Source organism: Saccopteryx leptura, chromosome 1 (assembly GCF_036850995.1).
Source record: "Saccopteryx leptura isolate mSacLep1 chromosome 1, mSacLep1_pri_phased_curated, whole genome shotgun sequence".
Classification (NCBI taxonomy): domain Eukaryota; kingdom Metazoa; phylum Chordata; class Mammalia; order Chiroptera; family Emballonuridae; genus Saccopteryx; species Saccopteryx leptura.
This window is the reverse complement of record NC_089503.1, coordinates 254,173,554-254,194,486: the sequence shown is the minus strand read 5'-3', so window position 1 is coordinate 254,194,486 and position 20,933 is coordinate 254,173,554. Positions and strand designations below refer to the sequence as shown.

Genomic DNA, 20,933 nt, shown 5'->3' with positions numbered 1-20,933 from the left:
ACTTACCAATAAAAAGACACAGAGTAGCAGAATGGATTAAAAAAGAAAATCCAACTATATGCTGCCTACAAGAAACACATCTAAGCAACAAGGATAAAAACAAATTCAAAGTGAAAGGCTGGAAAACAATACTCCAAGCAAACAACACCCAAAAAAAAGCAGGTGTAGCTATACTCATATCTGACAATGCTGACTACAAGACAGAAAAAGTACTCAGAGACAAAAATGGTCACTTCATAATGATTAAGGGGACACTGAATCAAGAAGACATAACAATCCTTAATATATATGCACCAAACCAAGGAGCACCAAAATATATAAGACAGCTACTTATTGACCTTAAAACAAAAACTAACAAAAATACAATCATACTTGGAGACCTCAATACTCCGCTGACGGCTCTAGATCGGTCATCCAAACAGAGAATCAATAAAGATATAGTGGCCTTGAACGAAATACTAGAACACCTGGATATGATAGACATCTACAGGACACTTCATCCCAAAGCGACAGAGTATACATTTTTCTCTAGTGTACATGGAACATTCTCAAGAATTGACCATATGTTGGGCCACAAAGACAATATCAGCAAATTTAGAAAAATTGAAATTGTACCAAGCATATTTTCTGATCATAAAGCCTTGAAACTAGAATTCAACTGCAAAAAAGAGGGGGAAAAAACCACAAAAATGTGGAAACTAAACAACATACTTCTAAAAAATGAATGGGTCAAAGAAGAAATAAGCGCAGAGATCAAAAGATACATACAGACAAATGAAAATGAAAATACGACATATCAGTAATAAGAGGAAAGTTCATATCACTTCAGGCCTATATGAACAAACAAGAGAGAGCTGAAGTAAACCACTTAACTTCACACCTTAAGGAACTAGAAAAAGAAGAACAAAGACAACCCAAAACCAGCCGAAGAAAGGAGATAATAAAAATCAGAGCAGAAATAAATGAAATAGAGAACAGAAAAACTATAGAAAAAATCAATAAAACAAGGAGCTGGTTCTTTGAAAAGATCAACAAAATTGACAAACCCTTGGCAAGACTCACCAAGGAAAAAAGGCACAGGACTCAAATAAATAAAATCCAAAATGAAAGAGGAGAGATCACCACAGACATCATAGATATACAAAGAATTATTGTAGAATACTATGAAAAATTATATGCCACCAAATACAACAATCTAGAAGAAATGGATAAATTCCTAGAACAATACAACCTTCCTAGACTGAGTCATGAAGAAGCAGAAAGCCTAAACAGACCAATCAGCAGGGAGGAAATAGAAAAAACTATTAAAAACCTCCCCAAAAATAAAAGTCCAGGCCCAGACGGTTATACTAGTGAATTCTATCAAACATTCAAAGAAGACTTGGTTCCTATTCTACTCAAAGTCTTCCAAAAAATTGAAGAAGAAGCAATACTTCCAAACACATTTTATGAGGCCAACATAACCCTCATACCAAAACCTGGCAAGGATGGCACAAAGAAAGAAAACTACAGACCAATATCTCTAATGAATACAGATGCTAAAATTCTAAACAAAATACTGGCAAACCGAATACAACAACATATTAAAAAAATAATACATCATGATCAAGTGGGATTCATCCCAGAATCTCAAGGATGGTTCAACATACGCAAAACGGTTAACGTAATACACCATATCAACAAAACAAAGAACAAAAACCATATGATCTTATCAATAGATGCAGAAAAGGCTTTTGATAAAATACAACACAATTTTATGTTTAAGACTGTCAACAAAATGGGTATAGAAGGAAAATATCTCAACATGATAAAGGCCATATATGATAAACCATCAGCCAACATCATTTTAAATGGCATAAAACTGAGGACTTTCTATCTTAAATCAGGAACAAGACAGGGTTGTCCACTCTCTCCACTCTTATTTAACGTGGTGCTAGAAGTTCTGGCCAGAGCAATAAGACAAGACAAAGAAATAAAAGGCATCCATATTGGAAAAGAAGAAGTAAAGGTATCACTTTTTGCTGATGATATGATCCTATACATCGAAAACCCGAAGGACTCCACAAAAAGATTATTAGAAACAATAAACCAATACAGTAAGGTCGCAGGATACAAAATTAACATACAGAAGTCCATAGCCTTTCTCTATGCCAACAATGAAATATTAGAAAACGAACTCAAAAAAATAATCCCCTTCACGATTGCAACAAAAAAAATAAAATACCTAGGAATAAACATAACAAAGAATGTAAAGGACCTATATAATGAAAATTACAAAGCATTGTTAAGAGAAATCGAAAAAGATACAATGAGATGGAAAAATATTCCTTGTTCTTGGATAGGAAGAATAAATATAATCAAAATGGCCATATTACCCAAAGCAATATACAAATTTAATGCAATTCCCATCAAAATCCCTATGGGATTTTTTAAAGAAATGGAACAAAAAATCATCAGATTTATATGGAACTATAAAAAACCCCGAATAGCCAACGCAATCCTAAGGAAAAAGAATGAAGCTGGGGGCATTACAATACCTGACATTAAACTATATTATAGGGCCACAATAATCAAAACAGCATGGTATTGGCAGAAAAATAGACACTCAGACCAATGGAACAGAATAGAAAGCCCAGAAATAAAACCACATATATATGGTCAAATAATCTTTGATAAAGGGGCCAACAACACACAATGGAGAAAAGAAAGCCTCTTCAACAAATGGTGTTGGGAAAACTGGAAAGCCACATGCAAAATGAAACTCGACTACAGCCTGTCCCCGTGTACTAAAATTAATTCAAAATGGATCAAAGACCTAAATATAAGACCTGAAACAATAAAGTACATAGAAGAAGACATAGGTACTAAACTCATGGACCTGGGTTTTAAAGAACATTTTATGAACTTGACTCCAATGGCAAGAGAAGTGAAGGCAAAGATAAATGAATGGGACTACATCAGAATAAAAAGTTTTTGCTCAGCAAAAGAAACTGATATAAAAATAAACAGACAGCCAACTAAATGGGAAATGATATTTTCAAACAACAGCTCAGATAAGGGCCTAATTTCCAAAATTTACAAAGAACTCATAAAACTCAACAACAAACAAACAAACAATCCAATAAAAAAATGGGAAGAAGACATGAATAGACACTTCTCCCAGGAAGAGATACAAATGGCCAACAGATATATGAAAAAATGCTCAGCTTCATTAGTTATTAGGGAAATGCAAATCAAAACTACAATGAGATACCACCTCACCCCTGTTAGATTAGCTATGATCAACAAGACGGGTAATAGCAAATGTTGGAGAGGCTGTGGAGAAAAAGGAACCCTCATTCACTGTTGGTGGGACTGTAAAGTAGTACAACCATTATGGAGGAAAGTATGATGGTTCCTCAAAAAACTGCAAATAGAACTACCTTATGACCCAGCAATCCCTCTACTGGGTATATACCCCAAAACCTCAGAAACATTGATACGTGAAGACACATGTAGCCCCATGTTCATTGCAGCACTGTTCACAGTGGCCAAGACATGGAAACAACCAAAAAGCCCTTCAATAGAAGACTGGATAAAGAAGATGTGGCACATATACACTATGGAATACTACTCAGCCATAAGAAACGATGACATCAGATCATTTACAGCAAAATGGTGGGATCTTGATAACATTATAAGGAGTGAAATAAGTAAATCAGAAAAAAACAAGAACTACATGATTCCATACATTGGTGGAACATAAAAATGAGACTAAGAGACATGGACAAGATTGTGGTGGTTACCAGGGGTGGGGGGAGGGAGGACAGGGGGAGAGTTAGGGGGAGGGGGAGGGGCACAGAGAACTAGATAGAGGGTGGCGAAGGACAATCTGACTTTGGGCTAGGGGTATGCAACATAATTTAATGACAAAATAACCTAGACATGTTTTCTTTGAATATATGTACCCTGATTTATTAATGTCATCCCATTACCATTAATAAAAATTTATTTAAAAAAATAAAAAATAAAAGATACGTTGTTTTCAGTTCCCTGTTGTAGGGAGTCCTTGTCTGGGGCCATTTCCTGGTCTAATCCTTGCTCTCTAGGTCTAGGAAAGTTCTCTCCTGGACTCTACAGATCTGACCAGCACACAGTATTAGGACTGAGGCTAGCATAGGGCCCCTTCCCTTACATGGCTTTCTCGGTGCACTTGAGTCAGAGTTCTGGGCATGTGCTCAGTCCCATATAAACCCATAGCCTGATCAACTCTCTAGCCAGGTTTTCTAGCTCTGTTCTGCTGATAATGGATCCCTCCCCTGCACTGTATAGCATCCCTTGTCCCCACCCATGGCATGCAAGCTATTGTAGTTAATAGGGTTAAAGGGACAGAAGAGTCCCTGGCTGGCTATAATCTCAGCACTTTTGTATGTCAACATAGAACTTGGTGGCCCTCCTGGATCCCATGATGACTAATAATTACTAAATGATTGTGTCAGACACTGTTCTGGCTCTCTTATATACTAATCCCCACCAGACCTCTTTAGGAAATACGCTATCGTCCTTATTATGGATGAAGGTATGGAGGCACAGAGAAGTAACGTGGGCAAGATTGTACTATTAGCGAATGATGAAGATATTTGAGCCCAGAGCCCTTTTAGCCACTATGCTCACCACCCCTCAAAATATGAAAGGGGCTATGAAAACTGGAATGAGTAGGAGGATGGTGGCCAGGTTAGGCCTCTGAAAAAATGACCATTTTGATTTGAAGGCTAACTGGGGAGAAGGAGCCAGGCATGTGAAGACTTGATGAAGCATGAACCAGGCGAGGAATAACACAGTGGATTGTTTTGGATTGTTATTTCAGATCTGCTGCTCCAAAGCAAGATACAATAAGTAAAATTTTATGGGGTCAAGGAGGTCAATATGAGACAGTCTAGATAGATAATGATTCCAGAAAAACCAGGGGAAATATGGTCCAGCGGGCATGGAGCTTTGACCTAGCTAGCACATAACAGAAGGATCAAGATGATTCAATAATGTGCAAATATTTGTCACTCTTTCCCTCTTCTCCCCTGCTGCATTCCTTGATTTGCTTTTTCCTTTCTTGAAAGCATTGTTGAAATAGTTTATTTTCACAAGAAGTTTAGTTATTGATTGGTCATTCCTTTTCCTTTGTAGATGGTGGGTCTTGGTATTTGTTACTTCAAGTTTGTTTTTGGATCAGCAATGACTTCTGGTATATTGTGCATAGTGTTTTTTCTCTGTCTTTACACTGCATTTTCAGGAACACTAATGATCAACACTTTGGATCTCTGTTGTCCTTAACTTTCATGATCTCACCAAGAGTTCACTCCTCTGCTGAAAAGTCTCCTCAGAGCCTCTTTTATGTCCCTGTTTCTCAGGCTGTAGATGAAGGGGTTCAGCATGGGGACGACCACTATGTACATTACTGAAGCTATTGAGCCCTTTCTGGAGGGGTGGGCTGATCCAAAAGTGAGGTAGACTCCAAGGCCAGCACCATAGAACAAGGAGACAACTGGGAGGTGAGATCCACAGGTGGAAAAGACTTTTTACTTACCTCCAGAAGATGAAATACCCATTATGGAGAAGAGCAGGCAAGCTTGAGCATCTGAGCAAGTTCACAGAAGAAGTGGGGGATTTCTGTCTCTTAGCAAAAGGACACCCTCAATACCATCAAACTTTGCAACAAAGAATATGTTAGGCAGATTAACCAAGAGAGCAGAAGCAGGAGACTACAAAGGCGAGGGTTCATGATGACCATGTAGTGCAAGGGGTGACAGATAGCCAGAAACCAGTCATAGGCCATCACTGTCAGTAGCAAATTATCTAGATCAGCAAAACCCAGGTAGAAGTACATCTGGGTGAGGCAGCCTGCATAGGTTATGACTTTGCTCTGAATATTCAGCAGCATCTTTGGGACGGTGGTAGAAGTGAAACAGATGTCTACCAGGGATAGATAGGTTAGAGAGGAAGAAGTATATGGGTGTGTGGAGGTGGGGGTTGTATCTGATAGCCAGGATAAGAAGCAGGTTTCCTGTAACACAGACTAGGTACATGTAAAGGAACAATCCAAAGAGGAGGGGCTGCGAATCCATATCTTCTTAAAGTCCCAGAAGGATGAATTTTGAAGTAGTTGTTTGGTTCTCTGCTTCTATATACATTTGTGGGACTTGCCTGGAAAGAGGCAAGAATAATGTTAGAACTGAAATGGACTCATCCTTTTCACACTCATTCTCCCCTTATGTTTTATGTTTGTATCTAAGAATTTTGTTTTCTTTAGTTAATGAGAATCTCTTCAATAATACCCTTCCTTCCCTGCTTCCATCACTACTACTGGGGACACCTCTTTAAAATGGAAGTCCCATGCCATTCAGGGTTCTCCTTTGCATTGTTCCTGACTCCTGGCTAGTCCTCCTCTAAGTAATTCCCATGAAAAGACAATCAGCCTTGTAAATATCTTTCTTCCTTGTAGCTGTGGTCGCTTCTGGTTCCAGGAAAATGTAGAGAATAGTCAAGAAGTACACTAGCCCTGGCCAGTTAGCTCAGTTGATTAGAGCATCGTCCTGAAATGCCAAGGTTGCAGGGTTGATCCTTGGTCAGGGCACATATGAGAAGCAATCAATAAATGCATAAATAAGTGGAAGAAAAAATGAATGCTTCTCTGTCTCTCAAATCAATCAAAATAAATTTTATAAGACACTAGCCAATATTATAATTTAATTTACAATATAGATATATCATAAATCAACCCATAAAATATAATAATAAAATTTAGAAAACTCAATAACTTTTTAAATACCTAAGAATAAGTAGCTAATAGAAAAGAGAGTGACTGGCAAAATTGAAAATGAAACACTATTAGAAATGAATATAGATAATATATTTATGTGACCTCTTGAAGTATAAACACTTCCTAAGCAGAGGATCAGTGAAAGCAATCACAAAGGAATAGCTCAGTAATTTAAAGTACATAAATCACTTGTTTGTCAATAATACCAAAAGACATTAAAAGGCAAATTAAAATCTAAGGAGGGGGGAGAATTTATAGTTTATCAAAAATGTAAAAGTACAGTAACTTAAAAATAAGAAACAGAAAAAGTAATCTAAATATAAGGGGATAATAACATGACAGTGCTCAAATTTCATACTAATCAATGAAAACTAAGAATTAGGTGTCATTTTATAGCCTTTTTAAAGAGCATTTTTCAGTTTACAGAAAAACTGAGCAGAAAGTACAGTATAGAGTTACCATATACTACCCTCACCACTGCCCCACCCCTCAGTTTTGCCTATTATTAATGTCTTGCATGGGTTGTTATATATTTGTTATGATTGATGAACTGATATTGATGCTTTATTATTAACTACAGTCTATAATTTACATTGGGGTTATCTCTGTGTGTTATATTGCTTTATGAGCTTTGCCAAATGCATAATTTATCCACCACTATAGTATTAAGCAACTGAAATCCTCTGTGTCCACCTGTTTGTCCCTCCTCTCTCCAACCAATGGCAGCCACTGATCTCACAATCACTATAATTTTGTCTTTTCGAGAATGTCAGATGGTCAGAATGATGCAATGTTTTCAGACTGGCTTCTTTGACTTAGAAATATACTTAAGTTTCCTCCATGTCTTTTGTGGCTTGATAGCTCATTTCTTTTTATTGCTAAATAAGATTCCATTGTCTGGATGCACCACAGTTTGTTTCCCCATTTCCTATTGAAGAACATCTTGGTTGATTCCAATTTTTGGCTTTATGAATAAAGGTATATAAAATTTGTGTCCAGGTGTTTATGTGGATATAAGTTTCTAATTCACTTGGATCAACACTAGGAGTGCAGCTGCTGGGTCATGTTTTCCTTAAAGAAATAACAAAAAGAAAAAAGGAAAATCTGGCCCTGGCCATTTGGCTCAGTGGGAGAGTGTTGGCCCAGTGTGTGGATGTCTTGGGTTTGATTCCCAGTCAGGACACACAGGAGAAGCACCCATCTGCTTCTCCACCCCTTCCCCTTTCACTTATCTCTCTCTCTTGCTCTTCCCCTCCTATAGCCATGGCTAGTTGGAGCAAGTTGGGCCTTGGCATTGAGGATGGCTCCATGGCTTCACCTCAGGCACTAAAATAGCTCGATTGCTGAGCAATGGAGCAATGACCCCAGATAGGCAGAACATCACCCCACAGGGGGCTTGCAGGGTTGATCCCCATCAGGGTGCATGTGTGAGTCTGCCTCTCTGCCTCCCCTTTTCTCACTTAAGAAAAAAAGAGAAAATATACCACTTTTAATGAGAATATGAAATGGTGATTGGCATGGCAGTGTATAAAAAGGCTCCTTATGGCTTAGATATTCTGGATAGTTTGTTAGTAATAAGTATTAAGAACCTTCCAAATGTATATATAGACTGGGAACCCTTTATTTTTTATTTTTATGTTTGTATTTTTCTGGAGTGAGAAGCGGGGAGGCGGAGAGACAGACTCCCTCATGCGCCCAACCATGATTCACCTGGTAAGCCCAACTAGGGGGTGATGCTCTGTCTGTCTGGGACCTTGCTCTGTTGCAACCTGAGCCACTGTAGCACCTGAGGTGGAAGCCATGGTGCAATCCTCAGTGCCCAGGCCAAATTTGCTCCACTGGAGCCTTGGCTGTAGGAGGGGAAGAGAGAGATAGAAAGGAGAGGGGGAAGGGTGGAGAAGCAGATGGGGGAACTTCTGTGTGTCCTGGCTGGGAATCAAACCTGGGACTTACACATACTGGGCTGATGCTCTACCACTGAGCCAACTGGCCAGGGTCAGGAACCCTCTATTTTAATTCTAGAAAAATAGCTTTCAGATTAGCCAAAAAAAAAAAAAAAAAAAAAATTGTGGGTATAAGACTGTTGATAACATTATTGCTTATGGTACCTTAGAATGCACTGTACAGCACTATTGTCACACTATGCTGTTCAGAGCATTGCTGTTTGTGTCTACTGTTTATAGTACTGGAAGTTTTGGAATGACCCAAATGGAATGGTTGAAAAACACTAATAAAGTATGACAAAGTATTCATGTTATAATGTTAAGTGGGAAAAATAGAACAGAAAGCCATTCCTATAGAACATTAGCTGTTTGGAGATGAACTGTAACTGTAAAGAAACCCACTAGAATGTTCACATTGCTTATATCTCTAAGCGATGAGATTATGAGTATTTATTTTCTTTCTTTTTTAAAAATTTTCTGTACTTTCTTAATTTTCCACAATTAGCATCTATTATTTTGTGATCAGAAAAAAATTATTCTGATCTTAGAATAGATTTCAGTATAGCTCCTCTATTCTCCCTTTTCCTGTGGGTCAGGTCAGGTACAGAGTAATCCCTCAATAAAAGATAGTTTATCATCGTGAGCCATTATGATAGTATTTGGAAGATGAAAGAAAAGAGAAAGCTGGAGTAAGAGAAACCAAAATTTAGAGATGAAAACAAGGAAAAGAAGCTGTGTAATAAGTCTGAGTGCTTCAGAGAGACCAAACCAGCAGGAGGGGTGTGTGTGTGTGTGTTCGTGCACGCGCACGCGCGTGTGCAGAGAGAGATTTACTGTAAGGAGTTGGCTCATGTGATTATGGAGGCCAACAAGTCCCAAGATCCACAGTTAGCAAGCTGGAGACCCAGGGGAGCCAATATGTTGTTTCAGTCTGAGCCCAAAGGCCTGAGAACCATGAGAGGTGATGGTGTAAATTCCAGTCTGAAAGCTGAAAGGCTTAAAACTCAGGAAGAGCTGATGTTTCCCTTCTACTCTGAAAACAAGAAAAGAAACACTGTTCCAGCCCAGAGACAGGAGGAATTCTCTTTTACTCTGATTTCTTGTTCTATGTAGGCCCTCAATTTATCAGATTAGGCCCATGCCCATTAGGGAGGGCAATCTGACTTATTCAGTCTATAGATTCAAGTGTTCATCTCATCTAGAAACACCCCACAGACACCCAGAAAAATGTTTTAGCAAATACAAAGTCGTCCTTCACCATATTGCGCTTCACTTTTTGCGATCTCACTGTATTGAATATTTAAAAATTGTATATATCTAATTTTATATTATTGATTTCTTGCTATATCACAGGATTTTGTGATATATGGGTATTTTTATATATTTACTATTTTTGCAGTAAAATAAGCAAAATAAGTGTGTGAAAGGTTAATAACTGTGGGAAAGGTTTATAAGAGTGTGGGGGAGGGTTTATAAAGTCTTAAAATATATATAAATAAATACAAGGTCGTTACTTTGTGGATTTTTGCCTATCGCTGGGGGTTCTGGAACCTAGCCCCTGCAATAGACAAGGGACCACTTTAATTTACCATCACAAAATCATATAGATTCTAATTGATGTGTTCAATTCAAAGGACTAAAACGATCTGCACCTGGCTGCAAGGACCATGAGTCTGATTATGAATTGGAAATAACACCCAATGTCTTTAGGCTTCTGTGATGGGAGGCAGAAATTACTGATGACTCTAGCCAAGAATTGGAGATAGTTATTTTGATATTGAACATGTGGTAGTGGAAATGGTGTGTGTGTGTGTGTGTGTGTGTGTGTGTGTGTGTGTGTGTGTGTGTAGCATACAGAATAAAATATGTGGTTTATGGCATATTTTTAAAATATGGGGAAATACAATGATCCTAGCTGAGAAATAAAAATTTTATTGCTTCAGGATTCCTAGGCTTATAGGAAATAGGCAAGAGGAACTTTGTGGGGACACCCAAGCCTTAGGCATGCAGCAGGACATGGGGAGTCAGGAATGGGTGAGGATGGCTGTTGCTGCAATGCTTTTCCAGAAAATAGATGAATATATTAAAATTATTATTTAGGAACACTCTGTCTTAGGTATCAAAAATGGCAAAATAAACTGCCACTGGACATTGCTTCACTCACCAATGCTGCTTTAATTTAAGTCCTGCTAACCTCTCATCTGTGTCACAAAGAGACTGACACCCTTCTGGCCCATTCTGTAGGGGATGCCAACATAGTTCCAATCTCAGCATAGTGTGTGCCATAAAAATTATTCAGTGGCTCCACATCCCCCCAGAAGGGAGTCCAAACTCCAGTGCCTTCCATGATCTGACCCCTGTCCTATTGCTCCATCTTCATCTCCCATTCCATCACCCACTTCCTGGCTTCTAATCGATCCTTTGTAGTAAGGAGGATATTCCCCAAAACTTTTCAGTGAGGCAAAAGGATGACTATCACTCTAATGCAGTGGTTCTCAAAGTGTGCACCAGGGTGCACTTGTGTGCCCTAGAAGATTTCCAGGTGCACCCTATGGTATTCCGAGAAATATGTACCTGTTGGGGACCAAAAAACCAACAGGGTTTTTGGAGTTTAGATTTTTTGGGGACAGAGGTTTGGGGAATTGGCTGTACACTGACAGTCTGCCCAGCCCCCCACCTCACTTGCCTGATTAGGTTGCAAAAAGCTGTTAAGCTGTGGTGCTGGATTGTTTATACTACCCCTCATGTTTCCTGGAAAGACTGGAGGCAAGTTTCTTCTATCCTTGTTTGGTGTAAAGTTAAGATGATATGTACTTGGTAAAATTCTTGGGTTGCCTTGGAAACATGATCAAAAAGCTCATTGATTTGCTAATGGCCCACTTTACCCTATAAATAAAGCAAGATGCAGTTTTTGGGCACACTTTGTTCTTGCAAGCAGCAATTACAGGGGCTTCCTGACTCCATGTTTTCTTAATTTCATGTATTTTCTTAATCCACGCCATTCCCACTTGGCACCTGGAATTACTAGCTGTGCTGGTTTGAAGTATGTGTCCAGATATAAAAATAAATATAGTTACTCTATTATACCATTTCATTATGGAAATACCACAATTTTTGTTAACACATTATTATTATATTTATTATGAACACATCATTATATTATTTTTAGATAAATACACCCAAATAAAATGGATAGATTTCTCAAAAAGAAGCATGATATTGAAGAATCTGATTCTGGAAATGAGCAAAAGATAGTGTAAGTAAAATAGGACTTGAAGGCTGATGGGCAGAATTTAATTTATAGCATTTTACATCACTTAACACTGAACAATATGATTGAATTAGAAACCCATTCATGAAGGCTTCGAGTAATTTTGGTTTAACATTAACAGAAGAAGAACTGGCAGCTATATCCACTGATCGTGGATTGATGGATAAACATAAGGCATTGTCTCTTGAAGCCTTTTGGATTTCTATAAAAGAAGAATATGTGGCAATATCTAAAAAAGCTTTGAACATTTTACTACAATTTTCAACATCCTATTTATGTGAATTAGAATTTTCTATACTCAACACAAGAGTAAAAAGTGAGGAATTCTTCAATATATTGACAAGGAAATGAGAGTTTGCCTTTCAAATATATGCCCAAACATTGAAGAAATTGCTAGGACACATCAGGCTCATGTTTCTCATAAACACAAGAATGAAAAACAAAACAAAACACATTCACGCTGAAACCTGCTGAATTTACTAAATCTTACTACAAATATATCTATAAATATAAAAAGATAACATTTGAGTTGGACCTGAAGATGGCAGCAGAGTAGGCAGATGCACAGACTCCCAGCTTACACCACAGAACTGGATTAAAAATTAATTTAAATCAATCAGCATGAAAAACCAACTCTGGACTACAAGACCAGCTCTCAAAAACAAAAGAGCAAAGAAGAAGCCACACTGAGCCTGGTAGCGAGCACCTAGGAGCGGTGAGTCTCCCCTGCTTACAGGAACAAAGGGGATGTGAGGCTGAGAGCCCAGAAGGGCTCTCATTTCAAGGAAAAGAGTAGTAAATATCACTCACAGCCACTTGCCTGGGGACCTGGGAACGAGGTGTGTTGAAAGGGCTGGCTTCCAAAAGTAAAGGGGGGAGAGAGAGACAGATGGTGATTGTCAGGGTAGGACCTGAGAAGCTGACTCATCTAGTGCTGGAGGCAGCCATAGCTGGGGGAAGGGTTGATCCTTCCACATCACACAAGACTAAAGTGCTTCTGGATTATACATCTCCAAACATCTCTCCAGCTCCAATCAGTGCAACAAGACGCAGCTGAAAACAAGAAGTGTTGTTGTTTATTGCCATTTTATTCTTTAAAGCTGTATTTCTCTTTTGCTATATTCTTTTCTTACTTTGATCTGTTTACAACAGGCCCCTTAACATTTCCTGCAGCATTTGTTTGGTTGTAATGAATTCCTTGAGGTTTTTTTTGTCTGGGAAGCTTTTTATTTCTCCCCATACTGAAGCAGAGAAACCACCCTGCCCCCCAGAGAGAGTAACTGGCAGAAGAGGCCTTCAGAGTCTCAGGTTACACCTACCGCATTCCTGGATACAGTTTCAAATAAGCCCCCTGCTGAGATCAGTAAACAAGACTATCACTTGTTAAGAAAACAAACAAATCAAGACTTCAAAGCAGCCCAAATCCGAAAGTATATTACAAATAACAGCTGATGCCAACCCAAGAAGACCTAGAAATAACACAACTGAAAATTGGAGGCAGACAACACCAATCCTAGACTCAACCAGCCCTACAAACAACACACCCAAACACACAGACATAATGAGAAGACAGAGAAGTGCAATCCAAATGAAACCACAAGAGAAATCTCCAGAAAAAGATCTGAGTGATATGGAAATAACCAAACTGCCAGATGCAGAGTTTAGAAAAATGATTGTTAGGATGCTTAGGAATCTTAGAACAACAATGAATGGTCATTATGAACACCTAAATAAAGAGATAGCAAGTATAAAAAGGACATTGAAATATTAAAAAAGAATCAGTCGGAGGTGACAAATACAATATCAGAAATAAAGACCACAATGGAAGGAATTAAAAGCAAGACAGATGAAGCTGAGTATTAAATCAGCGATTTGGAGGACAAGATGAACAAAGGCACAGAAGCAGAACAGAAAAAAGAAAAGAGACTCAAAAAATCTGAGGAAACTCGGAGAGAGCTCTGTGACAACATGAAGAAAAATAACATCTGCATCATAGCGGTTCCTGAAGAAGAAGAGAAAGAACAAGGGATAGAAACTTTACTCAATCAAATTATAGCTGAAAACTTCCCTAAATTGATGCAAGGAAGGGTCTCACAAGTTCAAGAAGCACAGAGAACTCCATTAAAGAGAAACCCAAGACACCTGAAGATGACAGTGGAGTAGGCAGATGCACAGACTCCCAGCTCACACCACTGAACTGGATTATAAAATAATTTAAGAACTATCATCATGAAAAACCAACTCTGGACTACAAGAACAGCTCTCAAAAATCAAGGAGCAAAGAAGATGCCACAACAAACCTGGTAGGGAGTGCCTGAATCTCCCTTTTTTACAGAAACAGGGGTGGTGGTGGTGAGGCTGAGAGCCCAGAAGGGCTCTCACTCCAAGGAAAAGAGCAGAAAATACTGCTCACAGCCATTTGCCTGGCGACCAGGGAACGAGGTGTGTTGAAAGGGCTGCTTGTCTTCCAAAAAGAAAGGGGAGAGAAAGAGACAGATGGTGAGGGGCAGAGGAATGCATGGGACGACCCTGAGAAGCTGACTCATCCAGTGCTGGAGGTGGCCATAGCTGGGGGAGGTTCTGATTCTTCCACAAAACAAAAGGCTAAAGTGCTTTTGGGTCACAGATCTCCAGACATCTCTCCAGCTCCAGTGCAACAAGACAGAGCTGAAAACAAGAAGTGAAGAGGAGGGGCAGTAACTCAGGTCTCCATGGAGATCTGAGATACACCTCCCCATACTGAAGCTGAGAAAACACCCTGCTTGCAGAGAGAGTTACTGGCAGAAGAGGCTTTCAGAGTCTCAGGTTACACCCACCGCATTCCTGGATACAGTTTCAAATAAGTCCCCGCTGAGATCAGTAAACAAGACTATCACCTGTTAAGAAAAGAAACAAATCAAAACTTCAAAGCAGCCCAAATCCGAAAGTAGATTACAAATAACAGCTGATGCCAACCCAAGAAGACCTAGAAATAGCACAGTTGAAAACTGGAGGAAGACAACACCAATCCTAGACTCAACTAGCCCTACAAACAACACACCCAAACACACAGACATAATGAGAAGACAGAGAAGTACAATCCAAATGAAACCACAAGAGAAACCTCCAGGAAACAAACTGAGTGATATGGAAATAACCAAACTTCTGGATGCGGAGTTCAAAATACTGATTGTAAGGATGCTTATGGATCTTAGAAGAACAATGGATGGTCATTACAAACACCTAAATAAAGAAATAGCAAGTATAAAAAAGAATATTGAAATATTAAAAAAGAATCAGAGATGACAAATACAATATCAGAAATAAAGACCACAATGGAAGGAATTAAAAACAAGGATGGATAGAGCTGAGGATGAAATCAATGAGTTGGAGGACAAGTTGAATGAAGGCAAGAAAGCTGAGAAGAAGAAAGAAAAGAGACTCAAAAAATCTGACGAAACTCTTAGAGAGCTCTCTGACAACAGGAAGAGAAATAACATTCGCATCATAGGGGTTCCTGAAGAAAAAGAGAAAGAACAAGGGATAAAGACATTGTTTAATTGTATCATAGCTGAAAACTTCCCTAACTTAATGCTGGGGAAACTCTCACAAGTTCAAGAAGCACAGAGAACTCCATTAAAGAGAAACCCAAAAAAACTTACACCAAGACACATCATAATTAAAATACCAAAGCTAAGTGATAAAGAGAAAATATTAAAAGCTGCCTGAGAAAAAAAGGCTATCACCTACAAAGGAGCTTCCATAAGGATGACATCCAACTTCTCAACAGAAACACTTAAGGCCAGAAGGGAATGGCAAAAAATATTCAAACTAATGCAGAACAAGAGTCTACAACCAAGACTTCTTTATCCAGCAAGGCTATCATTTAAAATTGAAGGAGAAATAAAAAGCTTCCCAGACAAAAAAACCCTCAAGGAATTCATTACAACCAAACAAATGCTGCAGGAAATGTTAAGGGGCCTGTTGTAAACAGATCAAAGTAAGAAAAGAATATAGCAAAAGAGAAATACAGCTTTAAAGAATAAAATGGCAATAAACAACAACATATCAATAATAACCTTAAATGTAAATGGATTAAATCCAATCAAAAGACATAGAATAGCTGCATGGATAAGTAATCAGAACCTGTATACATGCTGTCTACAAGAGACACACATTAAAACAAAAGATGCACATAGACTGAAGGTAAAGGATGGAAAAAAACATGTCATACAAATGGAAATGAAAAAAAAGCTGGGGTAGCAATACTTAGACAAAATGGACTTTAAAACAAAGGCTATAATAAGAGATAAAGAAGGCCACTACATAATGATAAAGGGAGAAATCCAACAGGAAGACATACCTAGTATAAATATCTACACACCTAATATAGGAGCACCTAAATACATAAAGCAGACTTTGATAGATATAAATGGGAAGATCAACAGCAATACTATAATAGTAGGGGATTTCAATATCCCACTAACATCACTAGATAGATCCTCAAGAAAGAAAATTAACAAAGAAACAGCAGACATAAAGGACACACTAGATCAACTTGATTTAATAGATATCTTCAGAACCTTTCACCCTAAAGCAGCAGAATATACATTCTTTTCAAGTGCTCATGGTATATTCTCTAGGATAGACCAAATGTTAGGGCACAAAAGCAGTCTCAACGAACTTAAGAAGATTGAAATCATATCAAGGACTTTCTCTGAGCACAATGTTATGAAACTAGAGATCAACCACAACAGAAAAACTAAAAAATTCTCAAACATGTGAAAACTAAATAGCAGATTTTAAATGACAAAATGGATTAAGAATGAGATTAAAGAAGAAATAAAAAAATTCCTAGAAACGAATGATGATGAGCATACAACAACTCAAAATTTATGGGACACAGCAAAAGCAGTACTGAGAGGAAAGCTCATAAAACTACAGGCACACTTTAAGAAGCCTGTAACACTTTAAGAAGATAAACAACTTAACTCTGCATCTAAAAGAAATAGAAAAAGAATAGCAAGTAAAGTCCAAATTTAGTAGAAAAAAAGAAAATAATAAAGATCAGAGCAAAAATAAATGACATAGAGGCTAAAGAAACAATACAAAAGATCAATGAAACTAGGAGCTGGTTCATTGAAAAGGTAAACAAGATCGATGAAACTTTAAGCAGACTCACCAAAAACAAAACAAAACAAAACAGAGAGGATTCAAATAAGTAAAATTAGAAATGAGAATGGAGAAATAACAACTGACACAACAGAAATACAAAATATTGTAAGAAAATACTATGAAGAACTGTATGCCAAAAAACTGGACAACCTGGATGAAATGGACAAATTCCTTGAAACATACAATCTTCCAAAAATCAATCTGGAAGAATCAGAAGACCTAAGCAGACCGATTACACCACATGAGATTGAAACAGTTATCAAAAAACTCCCAACAAAGAAAAGTCCTGGGCCAGATGGCTTCATAAGTGAATTCTACCAAATATTCAAAGAAGAACTAACTCTTATGCTTCTCAAGCTATTTCAAAAAATTCAAGACAAAGGAAGACTTCCAAGCTCCTTTTATGAGGAGAGCATAATTCTGATTCCAAAACCAGGCAAAGACAACACAATAAAAAAAAAAATTATCGGCCAATATCTCTGATGAATATAGATGCTAAAATCCTCAACAAAATATTAGCAAACCGGATCCAACAATATATGGAAAAAATCATACACCATGATCAAGTGGGATTTATTCTGTGGAGGCAAGGCTGGTACAATATTCACAAATCAGTCAATGTGATTCATCACATAAACAAAGGAAAGGAGAAAAACCACATGATAATTTCAATAGATGTAGAAAAAGCATTTAATATAATCCAGCACCCATTCATGGTCAAAATTCTCAGCAAAGTGGGAATATAGGGAACATACCTCAACATGATAAAGGCCATCTATGACAAACCCACAGCCAACATCATACTCAATAGACAAAAATTAAAAGCAATTTTCTTAAGATCAAGAACAAGGCAGGAGTGCCCCCTTTCACCACTCTTATTCAACATAGTCTTGGAAGTCCTAGCCACAGCAATCAGACAAGAAGAAGAAATAAAAGGCATTCAAGTTGGAAAAGAAGAAGTAAAGCTATCATTATTTGCAGATGATATGATATTGTATATAGAAAATCCTAAAGTCTCAATCAAAAAACTACTGGACCTGATAAATGAATTCAGCAAAGTGGCAGGATATAAAATTAATACTCAGAAATCAGAGGAATTTCTATACACCAACAGTGAACAGTCAGAAAGAGAAATTAAGAAAACAATTCCCTTCACTATTAGAACCAAAAAATTAAAGTACCTAGGAGTAAATTTTACCAAGGAGACCAAAGACTTGTACTTGGAATATTATAAAACATTAATAAAAGAAAACAAAGAAGATACAAACAAGTGGAAGCATATACAGTGCTCGTGATTAGGAAAAATAAACATCATTAAAATGTCTATATATTACCCAAAGCAATTTATAAATTCAATGCAATACTAATTAAAATACCAATGACATACTATAAAGATATAGATCACATATTCCAAAAATTTATATGGAACCAAAAAAGAACACGAATAGCCTCAGTAATCTTAAAAAATAATAAAGTGGAAGGTATCACACTTCCTGATATCAAGTTATACTGCAAGGCCATTGTACTCAAAACAGCCTGGTACTGGCATAAGAACAGGCATAGATCAATGGAACAGAACAGATAACCCAGAAATAAACCCACAGCTCTATGGACAACTGATATTTGGCAAAGGAGGGAAGGGCATACAGTGGAGTAAAGACAGCCTGTTTAATAAATGATGTTGGGAAAATTGGACAGCTACCTGCAAAAAAATGAAACTAGACCACCAATTTAAACCATTTACAAAAATAAACTCAAAATGGATAAAAGACTTAAATGTAAGCCGTGAAACCATAAGCATCTTAGAAGAAAAGATAGGCAGTAATTTCTCTGATATGTCTCGCAGCAATATATTTGCTGATCTATCTCCACGGACAAGTGAAATAAAAGACTGGATAAACAAATGGGACTATATCAAACTAAAAAGATTTTGTACAGCTAAAGACAATAAGAACAGAATAAAAAGATAAACCACACAATGAGAGAACATATTTGACAGTACATCTGATAAGGGTTTAATAACCAAAATTTATAAAAAACTTGTAAATCTCAACACCAGGAAGACAAATAATCCAATCAAAAATGGGCTAAAGAGATGAAAATAAACTTCTCCAAAGAGGACATACAGATGGCCAATAGGCATATGAAAAAATGCTCAATATCACTAATCATTAGAGAAATGCAAATTAAGACCACAATGATATACACCTCACACCAGTCAGAATGGCGCTCATCTACAAAACAAAACAGAGTAAGTGCTGGCGAGGATGTGGAGAAAAGGGAACCCTCCTGCACTGCTAGTGGGAATGCAGACTGGTGCAGCCACTGTAAAAAACAGTATGGAGATTCCTTAAAAAATTAAAAATCGAACTGCCTTTTGACCCAGCTATCCCACTTTTAGGGATATACCCTAAGAACAGCATAGAACTGTTCGAACAGGAGAAATGCACCCCCATGTTTATGGCAGTATTGTTCACAATAGCGAAGATCTGGAGGCAGCCCAAGTGTCTTATCAGTTGACGAGTGGATTAAAAAGCTTTGGTACATATATAGAATGGAGTACTATTCAGCCATAAGAAATGATGACATCGGATCATTTACAACAGGCGTCCCAAAACTATGGCTTGTGGGTTGCATGTGGCCCCCTGAGGCCATTTATTTGACCCCTGCAGCATTCTGGAAGGGGCACCTCTTTCATTGGTAGTCAGTGAGAGGGGCATAGTTCCCATTGAAATACTGGTCAGTTTGTTGATTTAAATTTACTTGTTTTTTATTTTAAATATTGTATATGTTCCTGTTTTGTTTTTTTACTTTAAAATAAGATATGTGCAATGTGCATAGGGGTTTGTTCATAGTTTTTTATATAGTCCAGCCCTCTAACAGTCTGAGGGACAGTGACTGGCCCCTGTGTAAAAAGATTGGGGACCCCTCATTAACAATATCATGGATGGACCTTGATAACATTATATGGAGTAAAATAAGTAAATCAGAAAAAACTAAGAAGTATATGAATCCATACATAGATGGGACATGAAAGTGAGACTCAGAGACATAGACAAGAATGTGGTGGTAATGGGGGTGGAGGTGGAGTGGTGGGGCGGGGGCAAGGAAGGAGAGAGAGGGGGTGTGAGAAGGGAGGGGCACAAAGAAAACCAGATATAAGGTGACAGAAGACAATTTGACATTGGGTGAGGGGTATGCAACATAATCAAGTGTCAAAATAATCTGGATATGTTTTCTCTGAATATATGTACCCTGATTTATCAATGCCACTGCATTAAAAAAAAGAGAGAAACCCAAAAAGACCTACACCAAGACACATCATAATTAAAATACCAAAGCTAAGCTATAAAGAGAAAATATTAAAAGCTGCTAGAGAAAAGAAGGCTATCATCTACAAAGGAATGCCCATAAGGATGACATTTGACTTCTCAACAGAAACACTTGAGGCCAGAAGGGAATGTCAAGAAATATTCAAAGTAATGCAGGACAATAGCCTACAACCAAGACTACTTTATCCAGCAAGGCTATCTTTTAAAATTGAAGGAGAAATAAAAAGCTTCCCAGACCAAAAAAATACCTCAAGGAATTCATTACAACCAAACCAATGCTGCAAGAAATGTTAAGGGGCCTGTTGTAATCAGATCAAAGTGGAAAAATAACATACCAAAAGAGGAATACAGCTTTAAAGAATAAGATGGCAATAAACAACTACATTTCAATAATGACCTTAAATGTAAATGGATTAAATGATCCAATCAAAAGATGTAGG

General features: G+C 37.7%; 2 protein-coding genes and 1 pseudogene across 2 annotated transcripts in view; 1 reads left to right on the top strand and 2 right to left on the bottom strand.

Annotated features, from left to right (window-relative positions):
- LOC136388291 (zinc finger protein 699-like) overlaps window positions 1–20,933 on the bottom strand; it is a 343,451-nt gene that overhangs the window by 118,922 nt on the left and 203,596 nt on the right.
- LOC136379380 (olfactory receptor 7C1-like) lies at window positions 4,019–8,338 on the bottom strand (annotated as a pseudogene).
- LOC136388290 (olfactory receptor 7D2-like) overlaps window positions 9,595–20,933 on the top strand; it is a 28,545-nt gene continuing 17,206 nt past the window's right edge. The window contains 1 exon segment of the mRNA XM_066360216.1: window positions 9,595–9,845. Coding sequence (XP_066216313.1) covers window positions 9,595–9,845 — 251 coding nt within the window.